General features: G+C 46.0%; 1 protein-coding gene across 1 annotated transcript in view; it reads right to left on the bottom strand.

Annotated features, from left to right (window-relative positions):
• The window catches only part of PIK3C2B (phosphatidylinositol-4-phosphate 3-kinase catalytic subunit type 2 beta), a 1746470-nt gene that overhangs the window by 639299 nt on the left and 1080203 nt on the right, over positions 1-26968 (bottom strand). Inside the window, 1 exon segment of the mRNA XM_040339537.1 lies at positions 8750-8844. Within this exon segment, the coding sequence (XP_040195471.1) occupies positions 8750-8844 (95 nt within the window).

Genomic DNA, 26968 nt, shown 5'->3' with positions numbered 1-26968 from the left:
TTAATGTAGTTGTGGAACAGTCTGTTACTACTGATGCTCCTATTGTTTTAAATTAATTTTAAAATACATTTTTAATTGTGCTACATTATTGTATATGGAAGTATTTGATGAGTTTTAAATATTATCATTTATTAATGTTGTAGGGCCTATATTAGACTATTCGGTACACATTGGTCTATATATGCTAATTACTCTATATATGCTAATTATTCTAACCACCAGTCATTTACTTATTTGGATTATGTTCTTTAATTATTTTTAATTAATTTTGCACATACATGTACCTGTTTATATAATTGATACAGTGTCAATAGTTGCACGATCACAGCAGACAAGGTCAGACTCGATGTATTGCAGTCAGGGAGACACAAAGAGTGCGCAGTCTCAATAAGTCCACACTTAGTGGCGGGCGGGGTATAAAGGGAATGCAGCTATGCCGTGTAGCCAATCCCATTGAAGAAATCAGTTTGATGAAACATGTCTGGCAATCAACTGTGGTGTTTAGCGTCTGAATTTACCGATCACGGTGTAAATGGTTTTACCGTACTTCACTATTGCAAGCACTTATTTATTTTTACATGTGGAGAACACTGGTTTTACTGAACACTGTTGGAATTGCCTAGGAGACCTTGGAGAGTTTTAATGCCAAGCATGTCAATGCAAGGCACATTCTTGTGAGGAGTGCAAATCCTTAAGGGGGCAGAGTCACAGAAACACAATTGCTGTGGTGGAAGCATTATATCAAGTTTTTTTGGAGAAGATTGCATGTTTGTTTAAGTTTGAAGCACTTGGAAAAAACACTACAATTTATGGACTTGATTTTTTTTTAAATCTTTCCGTGTGGGTTTTGGATGACCACTTATGAACACTCGTTTAGAGATAATATATCATTTGTAGTAAATATATTTTCTTTTTTATTCTCATGTTTAATAATTTTTTGACACTTTTTCACGTGGTGATTTAGTTTATATTATTTACATGTTTTAGATATGTTTATATGATTTATGAACACAGCGCTAATTTTTCATTTACATTTTTGCATACAACTCTAGAAGCTTGACAGTAGGGATGAGCTTCGTATTCGAGTCGAACTCATGTTCAACTCGAACATCGTATGTTTGATCATCCGTCGAATTACGAACGTTTTGGGCCATTTGCGCCAAATTCGAGTGGCGTTTCACGGCCCATAATTCACTGCGGCATCACAGTGCATTGCTGGCTGATGATTGGCCAAGCATGCACTATGACCCGCATGCTTGGCCAATTACAGCTTGCAAAAAACGGAGAGCCATAATTGGCCAAAGCCAGGGTGGCTTTGGTCAATTATGGCTCAGGGGGTTTAGTACACGCCCCACACTATTAAAGGCTGCCTGCAGGTCAGCCTTGTGTAGTGTGTTGCGGTGGTTAAGAGAGAGAAGACAGAGAGAGAGAGAGAGAGAGAGAGAGAGAGAGAGAGTGTAATTTTTAGTAGGTAGATAGAGCAGGCAGGCAGGCTAGTCAGTTAAAGTTACAGTGCGTAGAGGATATATTTGCATCCCAGGTGTTGTATATATATTTATACACTGTATAGTTTAGCTGGATCCGCACTTCCTAATTTACTGGCAGGCAGGTGATTGTGCTAGCTGCAGTATTCTCACGTGGTGTACTGCCTGTGTCCTCTGCAGTGTGCACCTAAAGCTACGTGGTGTGCACTGCCTGTGTCCTCTGCAGTGTGCACCTAAAGCTACGTGGTGTGTGTACTGCCCGTGTCCTCTGCAGTGTGCACCTAAAGCTATGTGGTGTGTGTACTGCCCATGTCCTCTGCAGTGTGCACCTAAAGCTACATGGTGTGTGTACTGCCCATGTCCTCTGCAGTGTGCACCTAAAGCTACGTGGTGTGTGTACTGCCCATGTCCTCTGCAGTGTGCACCTAAAACTACATGGTGTATATACTGCCCGTGTCCTCTGCAGTGTGCACCTAAAGCTACGTGGCGTGTACTGCCTGTGTCCTCTGCAGTGTGCACCTAAAGCTACATGGTGTATGTACTGCCTGTGTCCTCTGCAGTGTGCACCTAAAGCTACGTGGTGTGTACTGCCTGTGTCCTCTGCAGTGTGCACCTAAAGCTACGTGGTGTGTGCACTGCCCATGTCCTCTGCAGTGTGCACCTAAAGCTACGTGGTGTGTGTACTCTCTGTGTCTGTACTATTTTTCTCAATGATTTTCAACCATATTGCAGGGACCAGACATTACATTAAAGCCGCAAGCAGTTTTAAAATACTTTTTTCTTATAGTAATCTCATTTTGTGCCACTTCACAGGCATACTATAGACACCCAGCAGGTACGATATTTAAAGGAATTTTTCTTTTTTTTCCCCACTTTAAGCATCATTAAAATCACTGCTCCAGGGGACGGAGCCGGCGAGCAAAGTGGATGGCCGAATAAAGAAACAGCTCCCGGCTAGCCGAGTATTCCGGAGCCTATACAGTGGCTGGAGGGCTTCTAAAAGCGGCGGTTTTGTGCCTCACAGGTCGGGGAACACAAGTGGATAATGCCACAGAAGAGAAAAGAAAGAACCATCTCGGGTAAGATGACAGACTTTTATGCTCTTACCGACCGCCGCAGCAGCCAGTCTCTCTCCTCTGCCCACAAGAACAGGGCCTGTTCAGGCGGATCACCAGTCATGACTCCCCCTGCACAGTCCAGCCAGAGGCAGACAAACTCCCAGACCTCATCCACTACGAGCAGCCCTGCTAAATCTAAACAAAAGCTGTCACAGATCTCATCGCCTGATGTTGCTGGTAGGGACATGTGCTCAGGGCTGGATGATACCCTGAAGTTTAAGGACGCCATTGCAGCTTTCCCCACAAATAAATTACCAGTCATGGATTCCACGCTTAGGGACATGTTAGTGTCTCTTAGGGGTGCTATACATACAGACATGCTACAGCTTATGAAACACTGTAAAGCTGAAGTGCAGGAAGTCAGGGATAGAGTGACCCATGTTGAACAGAAAATGGGGGAGTTCTCTGATTCATATAACACTATGGTGGACGCACATAATGAGCATGAGGAGCACACTGTATGGCTTAAAGGTGGCAGATTTTGAAGACTGTTCCAGAAGGAACAATATCAAGATTAGGGGGATCCCCGAATCGGTGAAACCACCAGATTTGGTGGCCTTTTTGACCAATGTCGTAAGAGAAACTCTCCCTGACTTCCCTTTGGCGGATTTGGAAATAGACCTCATACACAGACTGCCCAAACCGAAGCACATTCCTGAGCACCTACCTAGAGATACAATTGCTAGGATACATTACTTTAGAGTTAAAGAGAAACTGATGTCTGACACAAGGAAAGCGGAAAATCTCCCTGATTGTATGCAAGGTCTATCCTTTTTTGCCGACTTATCTGCACATATGATGCAAAGTAGGTGCAGCCTGTTACCCATAACAAAACCGCTCAGGAATCAGATACCTTATCGCTGGAATTATCCTGCTACTTTGGTGATTACTAAGGGCGATCTGGACTTTTTGGTCTCTTCGGTGGAGGCTGGCATTCGTTTGTTGGAAAAGTGGAAGATATTTCCATCAGAAAAAAAGGAAACCCAGCCCTTACATGAGATGCCCAGTAAATAAAGTTAGCTTGGTGTTCAACATTTCTACGTTGCCCTTTTGGACTTACTAGTTATGTTTTATCCGGATGCGCTGTGCCGGTGCACAGGATTCATCTTTATTTTTGTTACCCCCAGAATTAGCAGGTAGTATCCCTGCTCAGATTTCAAAAGGAATCGCATATTTTTATTGTGCGCTTACTCACGTGCCTTTTTCATTTCTGTTCTACGTTCTTTTTTTTTTTTTTTTGGAGAATCTGTTTCAGTCTTTTCGTTCCAGGTAATTGTTCATACCCAGAGTTTGCAAACTTTTACACTCTGCATCAGAGATCCTACATATCCCTGTGATCGTTAGCAGTGGTCAAGAACGTATGTTCGGGTGATCAAGGTCTAGAGCGCTCGCCAAATTCCAACAGTGAGTAGTTGAAAGAGAGTTGCTGCCACAGGCTCATCTCCAAGTAAAAGTTTGAATTTCCCTTTGTCTTCATTATTCATTTGAATGTGATACTGGCCTCCTGATATGGCTTTTAAGATAACCTCCCTGAATGTGAACGGGCTTAATAGCCCACAGATAAGGCATATGCTGTGGAAAGAGGCTCGATCCCAGAACTGTGACATATTTTGCATCCAAGAAACTCATCTTAAGGCACAGGACCATCCCAATTTGATGCACAGTCTATTTCCACATACCTACTTGGCTTGTGCGCCGTCCAAGAAGAGAGGTGTGGCCATTTTTGTGAAACACACAGTTGCTTATAGGTTAATTTCCAGTCATTGTGATAAGGATGGCAGATTTATTATTCTCTCTTGTGACATCAACAACACAGCCTACACAATAATTAACGTTTATGCTCCTAACGTTAGACAAGTGAGCTTCATTTCCAAACTATGGAAAAAAGTTAAAAGGCATTGTATTGGTCATGTAATTCTATGTGGTGACTTGAATGCGATTTCTAACAGTCAGTTAGATATATCAAACATAACCAATAGAAGGGGTGTTCGATCAACGTTGTCTTCCTTCATCAGTTCAAATAGCTGATTTGATGTTTGGAGATGCCAGCACTCTTCTGAACGGGACTACTTTTTTTTTTCCTCATGTACACTTATCTTATTCAAGGATAGACATGTTTTTGTTGGACAAATTTTTACTTCAAAAGGTTTCATCTTCAGAAATCGGTAACATAACATGGACTGACCATGCTCCGGTATCCATTACGGTGGGGAGCCATGGGTTTATGACTCGCGCTAATAGATGGAAAATAGATAGCCAGTTGTTGTTAGACCCTGAGATTTCAATAGATATTGAGAAGTCACTGATAGAGTTTTTTTATACCAATGATAGTGAGGAGGTTGACCCGTTTATACTGTGGAATTTCCACAAAGCCTACATCAGAGGAATTCTGATGAAGCACAGTGCAATGTTGAGGAGGAAGAGGAGGCATCACTTGGAGACTGTAGTCAAGGACATTGCGGACCTGGAGGCTCAAAATAAAAAGGCTCCATCTATAGCCATTAGCAATAAGCTCGCTGAGGCCCGTGATGCGCTTCGGAGCTTGGTTCTTTCCCAACACACTCGGAATATTAATAGACTTAAAACAAATTTCTACACACATGGCAGGTAAATTGCTAGCGAACCAAATTAAGGATAAAGTAATTAAACAAAAAATCCCCTATCTATTTCACCCTGAGAATGGATCCAAATTTACTAACCCCAAAGATATAGCTGATGCAAGTCTAAACAATCTGAAGGAGGACCCAAGCACTATTCAACCAACCCCTACTGTGATAGAGGATTTCCTCTCTGATATTTCTCTACCCAAGTTATCCCAATCTGACCTGATTCATTTAAACTGGCCAATTTCGTCCTTGGAAATTGGTGAGACTATCTCTAAGCTTCCGACCAACAAATCTCCTGGTCCCATAGGCTACTCGTCAGAGTATTACAAAAAATTTGCGGGTATTTTATCGCCGATACTACAACAAGTTTTCCAGGCTGCTGCTGCTTCCTCTTCATTCCCATCTGAAATGTTACAGGCTACGGTAATCACCTTGCCCAAACCGGGGAAGGAGCCGGACAGAGCGCAGAATTTCAGACCAATATCTATTTTAAACATCGACTTAAAGGTATATGCCAAAATTTTAGCCAACAGGTTGGCGTGTCTGCTCCCTACACTGATTAAGTCGGACCAGGTGGGATTTGTAGCGGGTAGACAAGCCACTGACGCAACTAGACGTATTCTCAATCTTATGCATGTGGGATTGGAAAGGAAGAGGCCCTCAGTTCTCCTGTCATTGGACGCTGAGAAGGCCTTTGACAGTGTCCACTGGGGTTATTTATCCCAGGTTCTCTCTAAATTTGGAGTGACAGGCCAAATGGGGTCAGCTATCTCTGCTTTGTATTCTAATCCATCAGCTATGGTATTTAATGATGGCATCTTCTCAGACCAATTTCCTATCACCAATGGCACAAGGCAGGGGTGCCCTTTATCGCCCCTGATCTTTGCCCTGGTGGTGGAACCTCTAGCTGAAAAAATCAGGACCCAATCCCAAATTACAGGAATTAGTGTGGGCACAGAAGAACATACTATCACTCTATTTGCGGATGACATGATTCTGTCGTTATCTGATCCGGCTCAGTCCCTGGTAAAAGTTAATGAAATTTTGGATGTGTTTAATGCAGTGTCGTATTACAAGGTTAATGCATCAAAATCAAGCATATTAGGTCTAGGAGTGAGTTACCAAGTGAAATCCCAACTTCAAAAGCAGTTGCCGTTCCCCTGGGCAAATAGTACAATCCAGTATCTACTGTAGGTATTACTCTGACAAATCCCCTCTCACAAATGTATAGTGCTAACTTTCTGTCCTTATTAACTATCTTTTCTCAGGAAATTAATAGATTTAAAATGTTTTATCTGTCCTGGTAGACTGGCGGCATATAAGATTATATTGCTTCCCAAATTGCTGTATTACTTCAGGGCACTTCCGATCATCCTTCCTTCTAATTTTTATGTGAAAATGCAGCGTTTGCTATCTCAATTCATTTGGGAGAGGAAAAGGGCTAGGTGTTCCCTCAGTGTTTTAATAAAGCATAGAAGAGTGGGGGGCATGGGGGTTCCTAACGTTAAAGATTACCATGTGGTGGCGATTCTGGACCAGGCTAAGTCTTGGTTTAGGGTCGCGGACCATATACATTGGGCCAGAGCAGAACAATCCCAAATAGGTAGAGGTGAGATTAAATACCTTTTGTTATCTCCATTTATAGGTAAAAACTTGCCTATTAGGAAAAACCCAATTATAGCAGCCACTTTGGTAGCATGGGATTATTTTAAAGCTAATAAAAACCCTCACACGGCCTGTAAGAGACTACCTGTCCCGAAAGCGTCTCTTTCCTTGAACTCTCCGGACCTTATGGTACATCATTGAGGGGATTATGGCATCAAAAATGTATCGGATCTTTTCTCACAGGACATGATTAAACCGTTTAAGGTTTTGCAGTCTGCCTTTTCCATCCCTGCAAAGGAATTTATGACTTATGCAAGGGTGGCTAGCATTCTTTCTTCCGTGCAGGATACATTTGTAGATTTACCGGAACCTGTTTTTAATCTTTGGTTTTCTGGCTCTAGGCCGAAAAAAGGTATAACTGAGATCTACAACGTATTACATAGTAAGCTCCATTTTAAGACTCCAGGCCAGCTTTTGAAATGGGAGGCGGACTTAAAAATAACGGTATCTCAGAAGCAGTGGATTAATGCTATTAAAACTAATTATACTCATACCAAATGTTCTAACTTTAGAGAATCAGCCCAGAAGATACTTTTGAGATGGTAAAGGACCCCATACGTGTTTAGACGCGAGTTTCACAACTCGCATTCGGCGCTCTATAAGCATTTATTCCAATCCAAGCCATACACGTTGGCAAAATTTGCAAACAACTCCTCTAACCTGTGTTGGAGGGGCTGTGGCCAAGTGGGCAATTTATCCCACATGCTCTGTTTTTGTGTGTCTGTACGTAGCTTCTGAGCTGTGATAGCTTGTTTAATAGCAGACGTCACAGGCATTCTTAACAAACTAAAAGTTGAACAGGCCCTTTTGAGTGTTGGTATGGAGATATATCCGCTCTTTTGTCGCACAGTAGTGATGCATATTCTCTATGCATATTCTCTATGCTGCTCCATTAACGATTGCTCGGAAATGGAAATCATCCCTTGCCCCTTCATTGAAGGAGGTTACACAGTTGGTTAATGACTCTTATGCTTATGAAAAAACAATGGTCTATAAGGAAGGTGATATAGCAGTATTTTTGAAACGCTGGCGAATTTGGGAATCTCACAGTAAAAAATCTTTCTAATTACTATTAGTAGGACCTCATGGAGATGGTGTGTATGAGGAGTTTATACTAGTTATGTTGTCCCTGGACTAAAGCAAGATGGTGGGTGGTTGGGGAGATTTATAGGTTGAATACATGTTACATCATCTCCGAGTTGATGAATTGTATTTGAATGTATGTGAACAACGACTGGAACTTGTTCATATTGTATTACTATTATTTTATGTTATTTTATCATTTTTTCTTTCTTGTTGTATTTGCCATTTGGAGGTTGTTCTCTGACTTGTATGTCTTTATTCTTTAATCCCAAAAAAAAAAAAGAATAAAAAAAAAAAAAAAAAAAATCACTGCTCCAGAAAAAACAACCGTTTTTAAAACTCTTTTCAAAGACGTTTTACGACAATAACTTGCATATTAGGCTTTAAAATGAGCACTTTTGAATTCGAACGTTCGAGTCCCATAGACGTCAATGGGGTTCTAAATGTTCGCGCGAACGGTCGGTCCGTTTCGAAGGTTCTGGTGCGAACCGAACAAGGGGTTTTCTGCTCATCCCTACTTGACAGCATAAGAAAAGATCTTAGCAAAAGTATTAAAAGTCAAAGAAATGGTTTTCTCTATAAGGAGAAAAGAAGTCCATTCTCCTTGAACACTAGCAAAAAACTGTAGCATGCTGGGAGTGGGAGGAGTTATGCTAAGTTGTCTTACAGCTTTGTTTTCCAGCATCCAATCTCCTGAAGGCAGCAAACATAACCCTGTCTCTCAGAATTATTTCTCATCCCCTCCCTGTGCCCCTGCAGGATAAAGAAAGTTATCTTTATTTGATTTCCTTACCAGAAAAAGTAGTGCGTGATACGTAGGTCACATATGGCTCTTTTCAACAGGAATCTGACCAGCGGACTATCCAGATAACATTCATATTTTAGAGCCTGTTTGGGAAAGAATGTATTAAGAAAGTTAAGTGAAAAATGAAATATGCTCAAACTGTTCATTACTTTTTAGCAATGCGGACTATTGAATGTATTAAGAAAAAATCTAACTTTGTTAATCCCCACTGCTGATTATTAGCTCAGTCCACAATGATTTCCATTTATCTCAATGAGCAACAGTAGCAAAAGTGTCCATTGAGATAGAATCATAGTAAACTTTATTCTATTTCATGTGTCAAGTATGACTAAATGTCAAATATTTGATTAACCACTTCATTACTGGGCACTTAAACCCCCTTCGTGCCCAGACCAATTTTCAGCGTTGACGCATTTTGAATGACAATTGCGCAGTCATACAACACTGTACCCAAATTATATTTTTATCATTTTTTTCCCGCAAATAGAGCTTTCTTTTGGTGGTATTTGATCACCTCTGCAATTTTTTTTTTTTTTTGCGCTATTAACATAAAAAGACAGAAAATTTTGAAAAAAAACACAATATTTTTTACTTTTTGTTATAATAATATCCCAATTAAAAAAAAAAAAAAAAAAAAATTCCCTCGGTTTAGGCCGATACGTATTCTTCTACATATTTTTGTTTAAAAAAAAAATCGCAATAAGTGTATATTGATTGGTTTGCGCAAAAGTTATAGCGCCTACAAAATAGGGGATGGATTTATGATTTTTTTTTACTAGTAATGGCGGCAATTTGCGATTTTTTTTGTCAGGCCTGCGATATTGCGGCGGATGTATCGGACACTTTTGACACAATTTTGAGACCATTCACATTTATACAGCGATCAGTGCTTTAAAAATGCACTAATTACTGTATAAATGTGACTGTAAGTGAAGGGGTTAACATATAGGGGGTGAGGAAGGGGTTAAATGTATTCCCTGGGTGTGTTCTTACTGTGTGGGGGGAGGGGACTGACTGGGGGAGGTGACCGATGCTGTGTCCCTATGTAAAAGGGACACAGATCGGTCTCCTCTCTCCCTGACAGGACGTGGAGCTCTGTGTTTACACACAGAGCTCCACGTCCCTGCTGTCACCGCCGATCGCGTGTGGCCGGCGGACATCGCGGCCGCCAGGCACACGCATCGGCTCCCGAGCAATGCACTGGGCACGTTTCCCAGCTGCACGCCCCCAGCGGCGTGCACAGGGAATGACAACAATAGGACATCAAAAGACGTCCACTCGGCACTTGAGAGCCGCGCTGTGGACGTCTTTCGTTCCATAGCGCGGATCCCAAGTGGTTAATTAGGCCCTTTTGCAAAGGCTTTGTGATAACTACAGTCCAATCAGAATAATTTAACAACCGAACCTTAAAGTAAAACTACAGGCAAAACGGTTTTCATGGTGCCTCCATGGCAGCATACCCATGACAAGCTCCACCTTGGCTCCTCACTCAGGATCAGTGAATATTTTTAAAAGAGACGGTAAAGACCTCATACTTTACGGACAGTGAATGATGGTCGAACGTGCTTACCTCTGCAGCTTCCGTCTGGTTTCAGCCTCTTCCAGATGCGGTCCCTGTTCTGGGGCAGCTAAACATGCTAAAAAGACAGGGAGTCCCTTCTGTTGGTCTATTGGGACATGCAGCGTTTCTTAAACAAGAACTACAGTATCTGAAGCCATTTATAGGTACTTGCCCAGAGGCTTGCAACAGAGGAAGCAGCTACAGTTAGCCCCTACATTTCTGTATTCTCTCTGGTTATCATCCCTCTCTATCATGTGACATCCCTCCAGGGTATTTCCCCTCTTTATAATTTCCTTTTATTTTCTTCCTGACAGCCTCTCCCCTGCTCCCTCTTCTAATTTTTTGTGTGTAGTCTATTAGGCACGGCGTGAGTCTCACGGTGGCCTTTCTAGAGTCCTCAGCGTCCCTCTGCCCTTACTGTGCAGACACGAGTGTCCGTCAGTTTCAGCAGAGTGGGCGGGTCCTAGCGCCACTGTATGTGCATGCACGGTACGGCAGGAATCTTTGGTGGCCATCTTGCTCAAGGGAAAGAATGTAATTCTTTAGTCTTAGTTACAAATTAATGTCTGGGGGGAGTTGGATTTCAGCAAAACACCTCCCCTATAGGATATTTAAACCTGGGAGCTTCAGTTAGGCCCCATGCACACGGGACGCCAGTACAAACTCTGCTGAACACACATTTTTAAAGGCTAAAACCGGTGTTTAGTAACACCCGTTTTGCCGCGATTTTCGCAGGGTTTTACTGCATTTGCGTTTATAAGCGTTTAATTAAGAAACCCTCTTTAAGTTCAAAAAACAGTATTATTTAACCATTTCAGCCATTTTTTGAGACCAGAGTGAGTAGCAGCTGAGAGAGCAGCAGTGTAATTGTATTTAGCGTGTCATTTGCCACATCACCTGCCACAAGCTGCGGATTGTCCACTTGCCACAAGTTGCGAATTGTCCACTTGCCACGTCACCTGCCACAAGTTGTGGATTGTTCACTGGCCACGTCACCTACCACAAGTTGTGGATTGTCCACTTGTCATGTCACCTGACCACGTCACCTGGCCACGTCACCTGCCACAAGTTGTGGAATGTCCACTTGTCACGTCACCTGGCCACATCACCTGCCACAAGTTGTGGAGTGTCCACTTGCCACGTCACCTGGCCACATCACCTGCCACAAGTTGTGGATTGTCCACTTGCCACATCACCTGGCCATGTCATCTGGCCATGTCACCTGCCACGTCACCTGGCCACAAGTTGTGGATTGTCCACTGGCCACGTCACCTGCCACAAGTTGTGGAATGTCTACTTGCCACGTCACTTGGTCACGTCACCTGCCACAAGTTGTGGATTGTCCACCCACCACGTCACCTGGCCACATCACCTGGCCATGTCACCTGCCACAAGTTGTGGATTGTCCACTGGCCACGTCACCTACCACAAGTTGTGGATTGTCCACTATGTGCCCCATGCCCTGATGTGCTATGTGCCCTGTGCCCTGATGTGCTATGTTCCCTGATGTGCTATGTGCCCAGTGCCCTGATGTGCCCCAATGTGGTGTGCTGTGATGGGCACCGATGTGCTGTGCCCTGTACCCTGATGTGATGTGCTGAGCTCTGTACTCTGATGTACACTGTGCCCCGATGTGCTGTGCCTCAATGTGGTGTGCTTTAATGGGCCCTGATGTGCTGTGCCCTTTACCCTGATGTGATGTGCCCTGTACGTGTTGTGCCCTGTACGTGTTGTGCCCTGATGTGCTGAGCTCTGTACCCCGATGTGTCCCGTGCCCTGATGTGCAGCTGTACCCTGATGTGCTGTGCCCTGATGTGCACTGTACCCTGATGTGTTGTGCCCTTAGCTGGTCTGGATGAAGTCCAAACCACATTTTTGTCCCAGTCCAGCCCTATTCAATACCAATATCCCTACCTCCCCAGAAGGCAAAGATAATATCTCAAAGGATAAAGAAAATGAGGACACATCTTCACCTGACAGCTTCAGATTGCCTCAGGCTGCTAGCAGGGCCGGATTAACATAGGAACTATTGGAGCTGCAGCTCCAGGCCCCTTCCTCAAGATAGGCCCATTTGCCCAACAAAAAAAAAAAAAAAAAAGATTGACTTTGAGGATTGTAGCTTAGTGACCATGGGGCCACAGAGACCCCACATTTGGGGGGGGTATGTAGCTGAAGACCCACCCCACCACTATTTAAATTTATGGGGCTCCTATCATTTATGGTTCCGAAGATACGGGGCAGCCTGTCAGAAGCTACATACAGAGCGGCCAAAAGCAGCAGAGAGGATGAGATCACAGGGCTTATAATAATTATTTGTTTATTACTTATGGTAATTAACCCCTTGCCCTTATATATATATATATATATATATGTATATATATATATATATATATATATATATATATATATATATATATATATATATATGAAAAAAAAACTAAAAGTTAGCACAATTTATTTTTGTATACTAAGCAATGCTTTATTTTTTTTTACAGGTTACATGTTTAGAGTTACAGAGGTCTAGTGCTAGAATTATTGCTCTCGCTCTAACGATCCTGGCGTATGTAACCTGTGTGTATCTGGCTCTGATACTAGCCAGGGCCTTCCCAGGGACTGACTAGTAGATCTCCCCAGCCTGTCCCCACACACCCTCCCACCTGCTGACCTGTGGACAGGGGAATCACTCCTGCAGTGTTATTGTGTTCTGCCAGTGAATACAATGATCAGTGTTGCTAACTGTAGGTGGCAGCACTGATTGTTTTGTGGAAAAACCTGACAGACTGGTTGTACTCAAGTCAGATAATAGATTGACATGTGTAAAACCAGCTAGCCCATACATAGATTGACTATGGCTGCTCTCTGTTTAATTGGCGTAATTTCAATCCATGTATGTACCGCTTAACCACTACGCATTTCCTAAACATCCTTCCACAAACCTTAACATTTTTCCTTCCCAGATTCCTTCATTCTCCTTACCTGTACACACTCTCCACACTTCTCTCATGTACATACTGCTCACTGTCATACCCTCCACACTTCTCTCCTATACATAGTGCCCGCTGTCATACCCTACACACTCCTCTGCTGTACATAGTGCCCACTGTTGCACTCTCCACACTCCTCTCCTGTACATACTGCCCACTGTCATACCCTCCACACTTCTCTCCTATACATAGTGCCCACCGTCATACTCTCCACACTCCTCTCCTGTGCATACTGCCCACTATCATACCCTCCACACTCCTCTCCTGTAGATACTGCCCCCATCATACCCTCCACACTCATCTCCTGTGCATACTGCCCACTGTGATACTCTCCACACTCCTCTCCTGTACATACTGCTCACGGTCATACCCTGCACACTCCTCTCCTATACATACTGTAACCTAACCTTACCTTCCACACTCCTCTCCTGTACATACTGTAACCCAACCTTACCCTTCTACATACTGCCAACTATCTTTCTCTCCTCTTTCCTCTCCTGTACATACCACCCCCCATAATACCCTCCTGCTGTGCATACTGCCCACTGCCATACCCTCCACGCTCCTCTCCTGTACATAGTGCCCACTGTTAGACCCTCCACATTGCTCTCCATCACCTGCACATGCTTCCCAGTTTTATACCGTCCATACTCCTCTCCTACGCCTCTTACCCACAAAAAAACAGTTCTTTAAAATTATACTGAATATCCTTAATATTACCAGCTTTAGAATGGGTACACTTTTGTTAGTTCAACTAAAGGAAATCTTCTCAGTCCTCATATTTGTTCTGCCCACAGTATACTGTGATGTATAGAGGAACATATGGGATCTCAGCTACTCTAAATATAGCACTTGTAAAAAAAAGTGTCCCTTAAAAATATTTTTTAAATGTTGGCTACTATGCACTTAGGCACTACCTAAGGGCCACCGGGTCAGTAGGGGGCCACATGAGAGGCTCCTGAGATTCTGTGATTAAAAGGGGTAGTACACTTTGCTAACATTACTACTTTTTAGAGGCCCTGAGGTAGGTTATGCCATAGTGTACAAATATGCACTGCATATTACGGTACACTTAAATTGGCATACAGAGCCCTCCAGTGCTGGGATCTGTGATCTGTCCGGTGGGTCCAGGGCGCTTCCATCTTCACCCGGTCTTCCTTCTGGGCTCTGTGCCTTCAGTCACTTGCCTTGGCTGGGCTGTGTTGATGTCATTCCCATGCATGCTCATGTGCATCCTCTCTCTCTCATCCCCCCTTTCTCTCTCATCCTCCCTCCCTTACCCATCCTCTTTCTCTCTTTTTCATCCTCCCTCTCTCTCTTTAATTTAATTTGTTATAACAAAAAATTGTTTGTATATTTATTTATTATTTATAAAAGGCCCACCAAAATCCTCAGCACCAGGCCTATGATGTTCTTAATCTGGCCCTGGCTGCTAGGGGTCATGTCCTCCTGTATTCCGATGGTCCCATGGACGCATTAGTACCTGAGATACTTCCAACTGGGGTTCCTAAAAAAAATGGAACAGACACCTACTTTCTCAGTCCATTCACATAACAGCCCTAACACACAGGAGTTTGAAGTGGTGAACAAGTTAAGAAATGCTTTTGAAGCCACGTCCTTTGGGTCAATAAACAATTTATATATGGATCTTGGCGCCAATCATTGAAACATTTAGGTGTTAAATAAAAAGGTGCTGCATCTAAAATCAGTGTTAAAACAAATGAAAAATAATGATGTAAAAAAGGGCGCTACCTATTGTATAACTAAAAATGCAAAGAGTGACCTATGTAAATAAACTGTGTGTAAACCTTATATAATCACATATAGGTTGTTAAGACCTGCAGTGGTTATGGTACTGCGGCCTTCTTTTCATCCCTCAATCGCAGAGCATAAGTGATTATCACTTCCATAAGAGGTAGAGGGATAGTGGAGATGAATGCAGTTTCCAGGATGATTCTTCCCAATGGTTAGAGTATTTCCCCCAAACATGAGCCAAGACTTCATGAAGAGGGTACCAGGCATAGAAAAGCTTTATTGAGAGGCGGGTTCTTATATACACCAAAAAGAATACTTGCAGTAATCGGATGGACAATGACACACTCCACCCACAACATCATACAATGGTTTACCAACGAGACCCCTCAATACACCTCTTTTAGGAGACAGACATTCTGTCTCCGATATAATCCACATGAGTTAATTACTAGTCATTTACCCAGACATGGTGACTCAGAGGTAAGCTCTTCTCACCTGCTAAACAACACACATCTATCATCAATAGAAATTCACACAATGAACGGTTCCTGAGAGCCAGACCAAGGTTCATTTACATGACACAGCAGACAACATTACCACAGCAAGCTTTTATAGTACACCCGCCCTCCCTCTGCCTGGGAGATATTGAGATCAGTTAAGGAATAAACCAATTATCTCCAGGCAGAGAGCACACAATTTTACCAAAAGTTGGAACACCCCTTTCCACACAAGGTATCCCTACCATTACATATCCACTGATAGCCCCGATCTGGGGGGCCGACATATCCAAATTTCACCCAGATCGGTCCAGGGGTTCTTAAAAAACAAACCGAACCTATGAGAAAATACAGAATAATGTCTATTTTACAATACTCCACCTTAGTTCCATGGGTCGGCATACCTGCCTAGAACCTGCCGGGTTGGCTAGGGGATGTCCAGGTCAAAATTATACTTCCAAGTCGGTTTGGCGGGAAAGCCTATCCGCATTGCCGTTCTGCTTGCCCGGGCGGTATTGCAGTGTAAAATTGTAGGGCTGCAAGTCTAGACTCCAGCGCAGAAACCGGGGATTGTCTCCAGAGACTCGGTTGAGCCAGATGAGGGGGTTGTGGTCAGTGAGTAGGGTAAAGGCACGGCCATAAAGGTACGGTTGGAGCTTCTTTAAGGCCCATACTAGAGCCAGGCATTCTTTTTCCATGGTGGCATAGCTGACCTCCCGAGGTAATAACTTGCAGCTAAGTGCCGTCTTAAGTCCCTGGAACGCCGTTGCACACTCTGAGAACCAGGCTACCTGCTTGGGTAGGGACCTTTTGGTCAGGTCGGTGAGGGGTTTCACTAGGGTGCTATACTCCGGGACGAACTCTCTATAATACCCGGCGGTGCCTAGGGACGCCAATACCTGTGTCTTGGTGCGGGGCTGGGGCCAATTGGCTATGGCCTCTACTTTCGCGGGTTTGGGGCGCTGTTTCCCAGACCCTACTCTATGCCCTTGGTATTGAACCTTAGCCATGCCCACATGGCAGTTTTCGGGTTTCAGGGTGAGATTTAGTTTCTCCCCCAACCCAACTTGCTCTAGGTTACCTTGGTTAGCTGCCAGTAGATCGGGTAAGGGGAGTCCTTCACTAGCGTCAGTGGACGGGGCACAGATAGCGGCCACGTCCTCTGAGCGCTCTAAGTACGGTTTCAACATGTTCACATGAAAGGCTCGTCTGATCCTTTCATCCGAACATTTGGCCACACTATAGGTGGTGTCCATTCCACCACTTTAAATAGCCCCTGCCACGCTGCCTGTAGCTTGTCCTTTTTGGATGGTCTGAGGGTTAATACTTTTTGCCCTACTTTCAGGTTCCTATCTCGTGCTCCCCGGTCATACCATTGTTTCTATCGTTTCTGGGCTGCCTGTAGGCTCTCCCGAACTGATTCGGTCAGTACCCGCAGGCGGTCCCGGAAATCCAGCACGTATGGCAAAACTGGGACCCCTTCCTCTTTTGTGTTGCCCTCCCAGTGCTCCCGTATGAGGTCCAGGGGTCCCCGGACTTTTCTCCCGTATAGGAGTTCGAAGGGGGAGAACCCGGTCGACGCCTGGGGCACTTCCCGGTAGGCAAACAGGAGATGGGGTAGAAATTTCTCCCATTGACCGCAGGACTCTTTGAACGCTGTGAGCATCTGCTTAAGTGCGCTGTTGAATTGTTCACAGAGGCTGTTGGTCTGGGGGTGGTAGGGGGAGCTAAATAACGGTTTCACCCCGCAGTTCTGCCATAACTGTTGAGTGACAGTTGCCGTGAACTAGGTTCCCTGATCTGAGACTATTTCCCAGGGGAATCCTACTCGAGAAAAGATCCTGACTAGAGCCTCTGCTACCGTCTCCACCAAAATGTTGGGGAGCGCCACAGCTTCAGGGTACCTGGTGGCATAGTCTACCATCGTGAGGATGTAGCGCCTTCCGGAGGCGCTGGGTTTGTTGAGCGGCCCTATCAGGTCTACTGCTACTCTGTAGAATGGTTCCTCTATTATAGGTAGGGACCGTAACTTGGCCTTGGGGTGGTCCCCCCGTTTCCCTATCCTTTGACACGTGTCACATGTCCTGCAGTACGTTTGCAAGTCTTTTGATATCCCTGGCCAGAAGAACGTCTGGGTAAGGTGGTCCTTAGTTTTCTTGATACCCGGATGTCCGGCTAGCGGGATATCATGGCTGAGCTTTAGAAGCTCTGCTCTGTATTTGCGGGGTACAACTAGCTGCCTTTTTATAACTTGGGCTGCCCCACTTCCCACTCCCCCTGTGACCCTATATAGCAGTAACTTGTCCAAGTGGAAGTTCTCTTGAGCATTACCTTCCTTAGGGGTACCTACGGCCTTCCTGTAACCTGCTATGGTGGAATCTGACTGCTGGGCTTGGCCAAAGTCTTGTGGAGTGCCCCAGAAGGGGATAGAGTAAGGGCATACTACAGGGTTTTCGGTTCCTACCTGTGGTTCCTCGGAGTGCGTCTGTCCAGCTCAGCGGGCTTGCACCCTGGAAGTCACAGGGCAGGTTCCAGCGGGATCTGGGGTAAGCAGCTGTGAAGTTGGGCACCCCAAATTGTTCCCCAACAATACTTCCACAGGTAGGCCCAACATAATGTCTACTTCCATCTGCTTGGCTCCGGTGCCCCAATTTAACTGCACTTGGGCTGTGGGTAGTTGGTGGATGGTGCCTCCTGCCACTCTTACTGCAACAGTCCTGTTGGTGCGCACCTTCGCAGATACTGTGTGAGGCTGCACCAGAGTGAGGGTGGCCCCAGAGTTTTGTAGTGCTTCAGCCTCCTTTCCATCTACTGTGACTCATTGTCTGTGGTGCACACGGTTGTCCCCCTCGGCTTGTGCTAGGTTCACCTCATGTAGTACAGTCCATTGTTCAGATTCAGGGCTGTGGTCTTCCAGCGGCTCATGCTGATAGTGATGGGCGGCTGCCCTCGGTGGTGGTGGTGATGGCTGCTCCCAATTGCCTCTGCTCCGCTGAGGGCAATGTATCTTGTAGTGCCCTGGCTGATTGCATTGGTGACATACCAATGGCGGTCTCCGGTTAAAATTAGGTGGTGTCGTGGGTGGTACTGCGTTCGGTTGGTGGTGGGTCACAGGACCTGGCGTTGGGGTGCTGGACCTTACCAGAGGGTGGTTTCCACTAGCCTCTCATTTTCTTCCCTCGTGATGCTCGTCTGCCAGCTTGGCCACTTCCTCGATTGTGGCCGGCTTCCGGTCTCTGACCCAGTCCTTGGTGTCTGCAGGTGTGTGGTCAAAATATTGTTCTAGCAATTACAGTTGTAGCACCTCCTCTAGCGTTGCGGCCTGGCAGCTTTGTATACAGTTTTGGGCCACCCGATACATCCTAAAAGCCCATTCGGTGTATGAGTCTCGGCCCCCTTTCCGTAATGCCCGAAACTTTTTCCTGTAAGTCTCTGGGGTCACGGCATACCTAGCTAGCAGAATGTCCTTTACCCTGACGTAGTCTTGTATGGCTATATCAGGAACTGCTCGGTATGCCTCTGCTGCTTGGCCTGCGAGTTTTCTGCTTAGAAATGCGGCCCATTGCTCCGATTCTAGACCCTCCAAAGCGCATTGACGCTCGAAATCTTGTAGGTATGCGTCAATTTCCATTTCTCCATCCGAAAAACTTTTAAAAGCAGCATAGTTAATCTTTCTCCGCTGCCCTCTATTTATAGATTTGGCTAAGGAAGCGGAGTCTCCTTGGTTTACGCTTGCCTGTTGTGGTCTGCGTTCTGCGCTCACCTACTCCAGGACTTGTGTCACCATCTCCGGTGTGGGATTTGGCCCATATAGGTTCTGTTGGAACTCTGCTTCCTCCTGGCTGACATTCGTCATGCTGCTGGTTTGGTCGTCCTTCATTAGTTCTGCTATGAGGGTAGCTTTCTTTTTGTTGCTTGCCACTTGACCTCTGGCTTCCAGCAGATCCTTTAGCATAGACTTCTTTAGTCTCTTGTAATGCTGGGCCATTCACCTGCTGTCTTTATGCGTCCCATTCAATCCCGTTGCTTGCCAGTTGTTAAGACCTGCAGTGGTTATGGTACTGCGGCCTTCTTTTCATCCCTCAATCACCGAGCATAAGTGATTATCGCTTCCATAGGAGGTAGAGGGATAGTGGAGATGAATGCAGTTTCCAGGATGAATTTTTCCAATGGTTAGAGTATTTCCCCCAAACATGAGCCAAGACTTCATGAAGAGGGTACCAGGCATAGAAAAGCTTTATTGAGAGGCAGGTTCTTATATACACCAAAAAGAATACTTGCAGTAACCGGATGGACAATGACACACTCCACCCACAACATCATACAATGGTTTACTAACAAGCCCCCCTCAATACACCTCTTTTAGGAGACAGATGTTCTGTCTCCGATATAATCCACATGAGTTAATTACTAATCATTTACCCAGACGTGGTGACTCAGAGGTAAGCTCTTCTCACCTGCTAAACAACACACATCTATCATCAATAGAAATTCACACAATGAACGGTTCCTGAGAGCCAGACCAAGGTTCATTTACATGACACAGCAGACAACATTACCACAGCAAGCTTTTCTAGTACACCCGCCCTCCCTCTGCCGTCGGACGGGTGGCCTGTCTATCAAAGTGCCCGGGCAAGGGGGAGGGGCTATACATGACGGTGCGGCGGGGGAACACAACGGCTATTCAAATGCAAATGGAAGCTGTTGTGTTCCCCCAGCGCATAGTAACTAGATGTCGGCAGCGGCGGGGGGAGAGGGGGGATTGACTTGGCTTTGTCTAAGGCGGCAGCGGCTCTCCTCTCCCCCATACGAGGACTGCTCTGCTCCGCTCTCCGCCCCCTCTCCGCCCGCACTCAGGGAAAAAAAAAGTATTCTACCAGGCATCAGGAGTATTTGCGCGAGTACAAGTACTACATTTTATAACAGAAACAAAGAAAAACAATTTTTTACAGAATTTTCAGTCTTTTTTCTTTTATAGCGCAAAAAATAAAAAACCCAACGGTGATTAAATCCCACCAAACGAAAGCTCTATTTGTGTGCAAAAAAAGGACAACAATTTCATTTGGGTACAGTGTTGTAGGACTGAGTAATTGTCATTCAAAATGTGAAAGCACCGAAACCTGAAAATTGGTCTGGTTATTAACGGGGTTTAAGTGCCCAGTTGTCAAGTGGTTAAAGCTCATTTGCCATGTAATTGGCCACCTCTTCAATTTGTTGAGGTCTTCTTTGTAAGGATTCAATATCATGTTGTAAAGTTATTACCGTGATTAGCGTCATATAATCAGCAAATACTGAGATTTAACTATTTATACCCCCCTCTATATCGTTTAGGAACAGGGTCACCCCACTCACTTTCCATTCATAAAACATACGGTTTATCATTTGATTTTCAAATGAATGGACTTTACCAAACAAAAAACACATAGGGCCAGATCCACGTACCCTGGCGCATATTTCCGTCGGGCGTAGCGTATCTCTGATACACTACACCGCCGTAACTTACTTTTTTTTTGTATCCTCAAAGAATGTGTGCCGTAAGTTACGGTGGCGTAGTGCAACTTTGGCGGCGTAAGGGTGCGCAATTCAAATGGATGTGATGGGGGCGTGTTTTATGTAAATACGTCTTGACCCAACGTAAATGAAGTTTTTTTTCAACTGCGCATGCGCCATCCGTGGGGGTATACCAGTGCGCATGCTCGAAATTAAACCGGAACAAGCCAATGTTTACGACGGTGACGTCATTCTACGCAAAGCCCTATTCACGAACGACTTGTGCAAATGACGTAACATTTTCAAAATTTGACGCGGGAACGACGGCCATACTTAACATAGGATACGCCTCATATAGCAGGGGTAACTATACGCCGGAAAAAGCCGAACGCAAACAAAGTAAAAAAATGCGCCGGCCGGATGTACGTTCGTGGATCGCCGTATCTAGCTATTTTGCATACTCGACGCGGAATTCGACGGAAACGCCACCTAGCGGCCAGCGTAAATATGCACCTACGATCCGACGGCGTACGCCTGTCGGATCGATCCCTCATTCAGTCGTATCTTGTTTTGTGGATACAAAACAAAGATACGACGCGGGAACTTTGAAATTACGCAGTGTATCAATAGATACACCGGCGTAATTCGTTTGTGGATCTGGCCCATACACTCTTAGTATTTCATACATTAAAGAAAAACTTTCCATCCTGCTCCTTTGACTTTTTTTGTCATTCCAGTCAAAAATGAACATCGATTTACCCCACTAATGATTAGAAAAACAAACAAATGTTTCTACAACATTCTAACTGCTATTCGATATCTTTAAACATAAAGCAGTAAAATACACCAAAAATGGTCTACTGTTTCTCTACATTTTCCGAGTTACTATCATGTGTTATCACGCTGCGCGCATAGGGCAGCCTATTCTTTCAATGGGCTGCCTTACGTACAACAAATGTGGAAAAGTAGCTAATGTACCCTTTTGAGCTCCATGCGTTAACTATGCGTTTGGCACACTTTTTATGTTCGAAAAAACACATGCCCACATTTGGGATGTTATTAACAATCAGTGGCACACCAATAGCAATTTTCAGAGCCAGCGATTGACTTTTTTTGTAATAGTAATCAGAAGAACTCTAAAGTCGCCCAATCAATTTGACAACATCTGTTCCCCCCCTTCCCTCTTTGACAAATGAAGCCAAAAGCTACAAGAATCTTGTCACCTCTAGTTTCAGTGTGTGTTTGATCCTTTAAGCCTAAGAGGGCAGAGGAGGTCTATTAACCACTTTCCACCCAGCCACTGCACATATACGTCCGGGTGGGCGCTTCCTCCTCCTGAGTGGACTTTCAGGAACGTCTCTCAGAAGAAGCGGGATCACATGCCTGTGTGCCCGCACGATCCCGTTGCGCTCGCCTTGCCCGGATACTGTGCATCTCAGCGGCAGGAGGGCTCTGTGATTGGCCCACCTGATCACATGATGGCTGTGTCCAATCACAGCCATTATGTAATGTAAATAGAGAGCCAGTTGCTAGGTGATAGTCTCTCCCTCTCCTTACACGGAAGTTGTCAGTGAGGAGAGGAAGAGCAGATCATTGCAGCCGGCGGTGATCAGTGAGTATGAGCTGTTTCTTTACAGCTTTTTACACACTGATCACCAGCCAAAGTGTCCCCACAACCGTGTTCCCCCAGTGTCCCCACACAGTAAAAATACCTGTCCCACATATGACCCAGTAAAATCATCTGAACATGATCATCTGCGTACGTACATCTGTCCGTGATCACGCAAACCTAGTATACACTTATCAGGATTTATTTATTTTTTACCAAAGGCATGCAGCAGAATACATTTTGTTCTAAATTTATGACAACATTTTATTCTATTGGATTTCTTTATAAAACAAAGTAGATTTTTTTTTTTTCAAAAGATACCCATCTGCTGCCAGTCAGTGCCCCCTGTCAGTGCCCAATGAAGTGCCAATTAGTGCCCACCACAGTGCCAGTCATTGCCTATCACATTGCCATTCAGTGCCCTACAGTAACATCTCATCAGTACCTCATCATCAGTGTGGCCTATCAGTGCCACCTGTCAGTGCCAATCGGTACCGTCTATCAAGGCCACCTGTCAGTGCCCATCAGTGCTGCCTATCAGTACCCATCAGTGTCACCTATTGGTGCCCATCAGTGCCGCCTATTGGTGCGAAAGCGGTGAAAGCTGAAAATTGTCCTGGGCAGGAAGGGGTGAAAGTGCCTGGTATTGGGGGGCGTGGTTTGGACATGGCTGAGTGAGGACGTGTACCTGAGGAGCTCTCGGTCCGGCCCGTCCTTTCCCGGCTATACTAGCAGATTATCTACCTGTTTTACCTGGCATGTACTCGGCTGGCAAACAGAGAGGGAAGACACAGCAGCGGGAACCCTCCAGGTCATGCAGGAGTGGAGATATCTAAAGGTTTCTTACCGGCGCCAACGGAGCATCCCCGGCCTTCAAGATGGCGGAAGCCAGCAGCCATGTGCCTCGTGGCACACAGTCCTCACACTCAACCTCATCAGCGCTGCAGCCACCGGTTATGCCAAGCCTGAATTGTGATCTCACCGTCCCAGCGGTGTTCTAACACGATTCGCAAGACACATTACAGCCTTCCTCCGCGCCGCTTACTCTGAGAGCCGATGTGGAACTGAGAGCCCTACTACAAGCCGTGCCAATGAGGGCTGACATCGAGGCTATTGTGAGTAGGTTGGAGGTGACCCACTGCAAGGAGATAGCGGTGGTGCGGCAGGAGGTCCGGACATTATTTGACTGGCTGGGATCTGGGGAATCGGCGGTGGCCACGCTGGAGAGCCGGATGTCGGCTGTGGAGGCTACACAGGCTGCCCAGGCAGGTAGTATCCTTGCCCAGCAGCTCCAGCTCGAGGAAATTGAAGATTGCAGCAGGCGAAACAACTTGCGTCTGAGGGGTTTGCCGGAGGCCACGGGTGTGGAGGAACTGGCAGTGTCTGCGCTGGCGATTTTCAGGACTTTGACGGGAGACCACTTTCCACCTACCCTGTTATTCAACCGGATCCATAGGGCCCTGGGCCCCCGCTCGGTAGACCCAGAGAGACCACGCAACGTCATCTGTCGGATCCACCAATATGCCCACAAGGAGCTTATCCTCCGAACGGCCTGGGAGAAAGGCAATGTGGAATTTGATGGAGCAGTACTCCAGATCATGCCTGATTTATCTCGGGCAACACTGCAGCGACAAGCGCTACTAAGGCCGGTACTTGAAGTTGCTAGACATGCGGGGATCACATACAAATGGGGTTTCCCCATCTCTGTTACCTTTAAAAAGGCTCAACACGCTTATACCCTGCGGTCTCCGGTGGACCTCCCTGCCCTGTTTGAGTTTATAGACAAAGATCCTGTGGAAGTACCAGATTGGCTCCAGCCGATGCCGCGTTATGCGGCCCGCTCAGGAACTACCGGTGGGAGAAGGGCCAGATCGGCGCAGACCCTGTCACATATCTGCGGAAGCTGTGAGAGAACACTAATGAATGATGGTAGTGAGGTGAGCTCCTGCTTTCCATTGCCCCTTGAGCTGTATGTACCATGCCCCTGGTCACTTTATTTTTTCCTTTGGCCACCTTTTGCTTTATTTTGTTTCCTGTTACTGGGGTCCATCTCTCCCTTGTTGTTCCGGTTTTTCCCTCCCCCTCCCCCCCTAATTGTGGGCGCCCCCGGAATCATATTCACTGCTCAGATCCATTGCTGTCCCGGTGTGCTTTACGCCCCGGTTTTGAAGGCACGCATCCCCGGTGACTTGGAGAGGGATGGGAGTAGAGGAAGCGGCCTGACGTCTGCATCGGTTCTTGCAGAGGTGGCTGTCTGTTGCCCACATCAGTTATTGTCCCCTCTCCCCCGTGGAAGACACTTTTCCCCGCTCAACTGGGGCATATTCAAAATTACACAGGGGGGAGGGGAGAGTAACAAGCCGGCGTAACTTCCCAGGTCACGGACACAGAACACTCATGAGCATAGGTGTGAGCAGCCTATTGCATTAGGGTGTGCACCCCAAAGCTCAAACACACATGCCTTTCTCGACAGCCTCAGCTGCACTGGACAGCGAGTAAATGGGAAGTGCTCTGTGCTGAGCGGCTGCTTACTGTTCATTCACAAATTGAAGCATAGTAAACATAGTTTACTATGCTTCAGTTATGAATGAGCATGGTGAGTGTGTTCACTGTGTTCATTTAGAAAAGGAAGAGGCAGGTAAATTACATATTTACTAGCCCCTTATCCCGCTCTCCATACTTAATCATCCACCACAGCAGCCAGGATCCATACCAAAACCTTATCTTATCTTATCTTAGCCCGGCAGGTCAGGATAGGGGGGGTGGGGACATGCGAGCACCTCCCCCCCTTAACCGTACCATGCCGCATTGCCCTCAACATGGGGGGTGGGTGTTGTGGGGCAGGGGGGCTCTGTACCCCCCACTCCAAAGCACCTTGTCCCAATATTGATGAGGACAAAGGCCTCTTCCTGACCACCCTGGCCGTTGGTTGTCAGGGTCTACAAGGGGGCTCCCAGATCCCGCCCCCTACCCTATGTGAATAAATATTGGGTACATTGTACCCATTCACATTCTTCCAATGTTGACTCAGTGCTCTCTCCTGCTCTAATGCTGGGTGCGCGGTGTGCCACTACTTATGTTGGAATGGGGCAGGGTCACTGGGTGATGTCATTTGGATGTCCTGTCCCTTATGACATCACCACCCCATCATGCCCTAGATGGTGTTGTCATAAGAAGGGGAACCTCCAGATGACGTCACCCAGCGACCATGGGCGTCCGCGGCAGGGGGCAAGGGGGGTCAAGTGCCCCCCCCTGGAATCAGCAAGGTGTCCACACAAGACAAGTGGGTGTACTGTACGTGAGCTGAGCGGTCAGACTTTTTTCTGAGTCTGCTGACTGCTGCTGCTCTCTGACATGATCTTACTCAGACTAACTTGCTCGGCCGCTCGACTCCGCCTCCAGTCCCTACCCCACTGTGTAGAAAGAGTCGAGAAGTTGTAGATCGGCTGGCGCCGCCCACAAGTGGAGTGGTGATGCTCAGGTTATCCCTTGCCCCACCGTGTATCCCACTCTAAATTAGGCTGCTTGGCCGGGCAGAATTGTTGTCTGTAAAAACATCAATCATGTGGGCACAGCACAGATCCCCCTCCACCCTGCAGCTTAATTATTGGGCACTCTCTGCTATGTAACGGCTCCTTCTGTAAGGAGAAAAACAGTGATTGGGCAAGATTAAGGAAAGGGGCTGTGGCCAGCCTACAAGGATCAGCCGTGGCTAGGTCTCCTGCCTCTGGATGGTGGAAACGCGATCTTTTTGAAACTGGGCGGCATCAGGAGAGTAGTAAGTGAAAGTGTCCGGGAGAAGCAGAATGTACACATGTAGAGGACATGGGAAGTGGCCGTGGACCGGCAATAGAAGAAGAACAAGGAGCCGGTGTTCTGACGAGATGGGTCCCCCGTCAGATAATGTCTGGACTGCGCAGGCGCAGTGCATGCGCAAACGGAACAGCTGAAAATTACAGAGAATGAACAGCTATTCATCAGCTGTACACAGCGCATGCGCAATACACTCCCGATGCTCGGGGCGGGTTATTCTTTGTCCACAACAAGTGGCGGATGTGTAGTTTATTGAGAAAACCATCCCCCAAAAAAGCACTGCTCAATAATACATCTGCCCCCTTGCAAAAAGCACTGTCCATCATACGGCCTCTTCCCCTTGTTGTGTTGAATGTATAACCATAGATCCACCCCTAAGAGAAAAGCATCCACCCCTTGTTGTATTCTCATTGGTGTGCACAGCCTATTGCATTAGGGTGTACACCTCAAACACACATTACCGATAACTCACAAGTTTCTTTTAGAAAGGGAAGGGGC

This window comes from Rana temporaria, chromosome 2 (assembly GCF_905171775.1).
Source record: "Rana temporaria chromosome 2, aRanTem1.1, whole genome shotgun sequence".
Taxonomy (NCBI): Eukaryota; Metazoa; Chordata; class Amphibia; order Anura; family Ranidae; genus Rana; species Rana temporaria.
The sequence above is the reverse complement of the archived record's forward strand: the minus strand, read 5'-3'. Positions and strand labels throughout refer to the sequence as shown.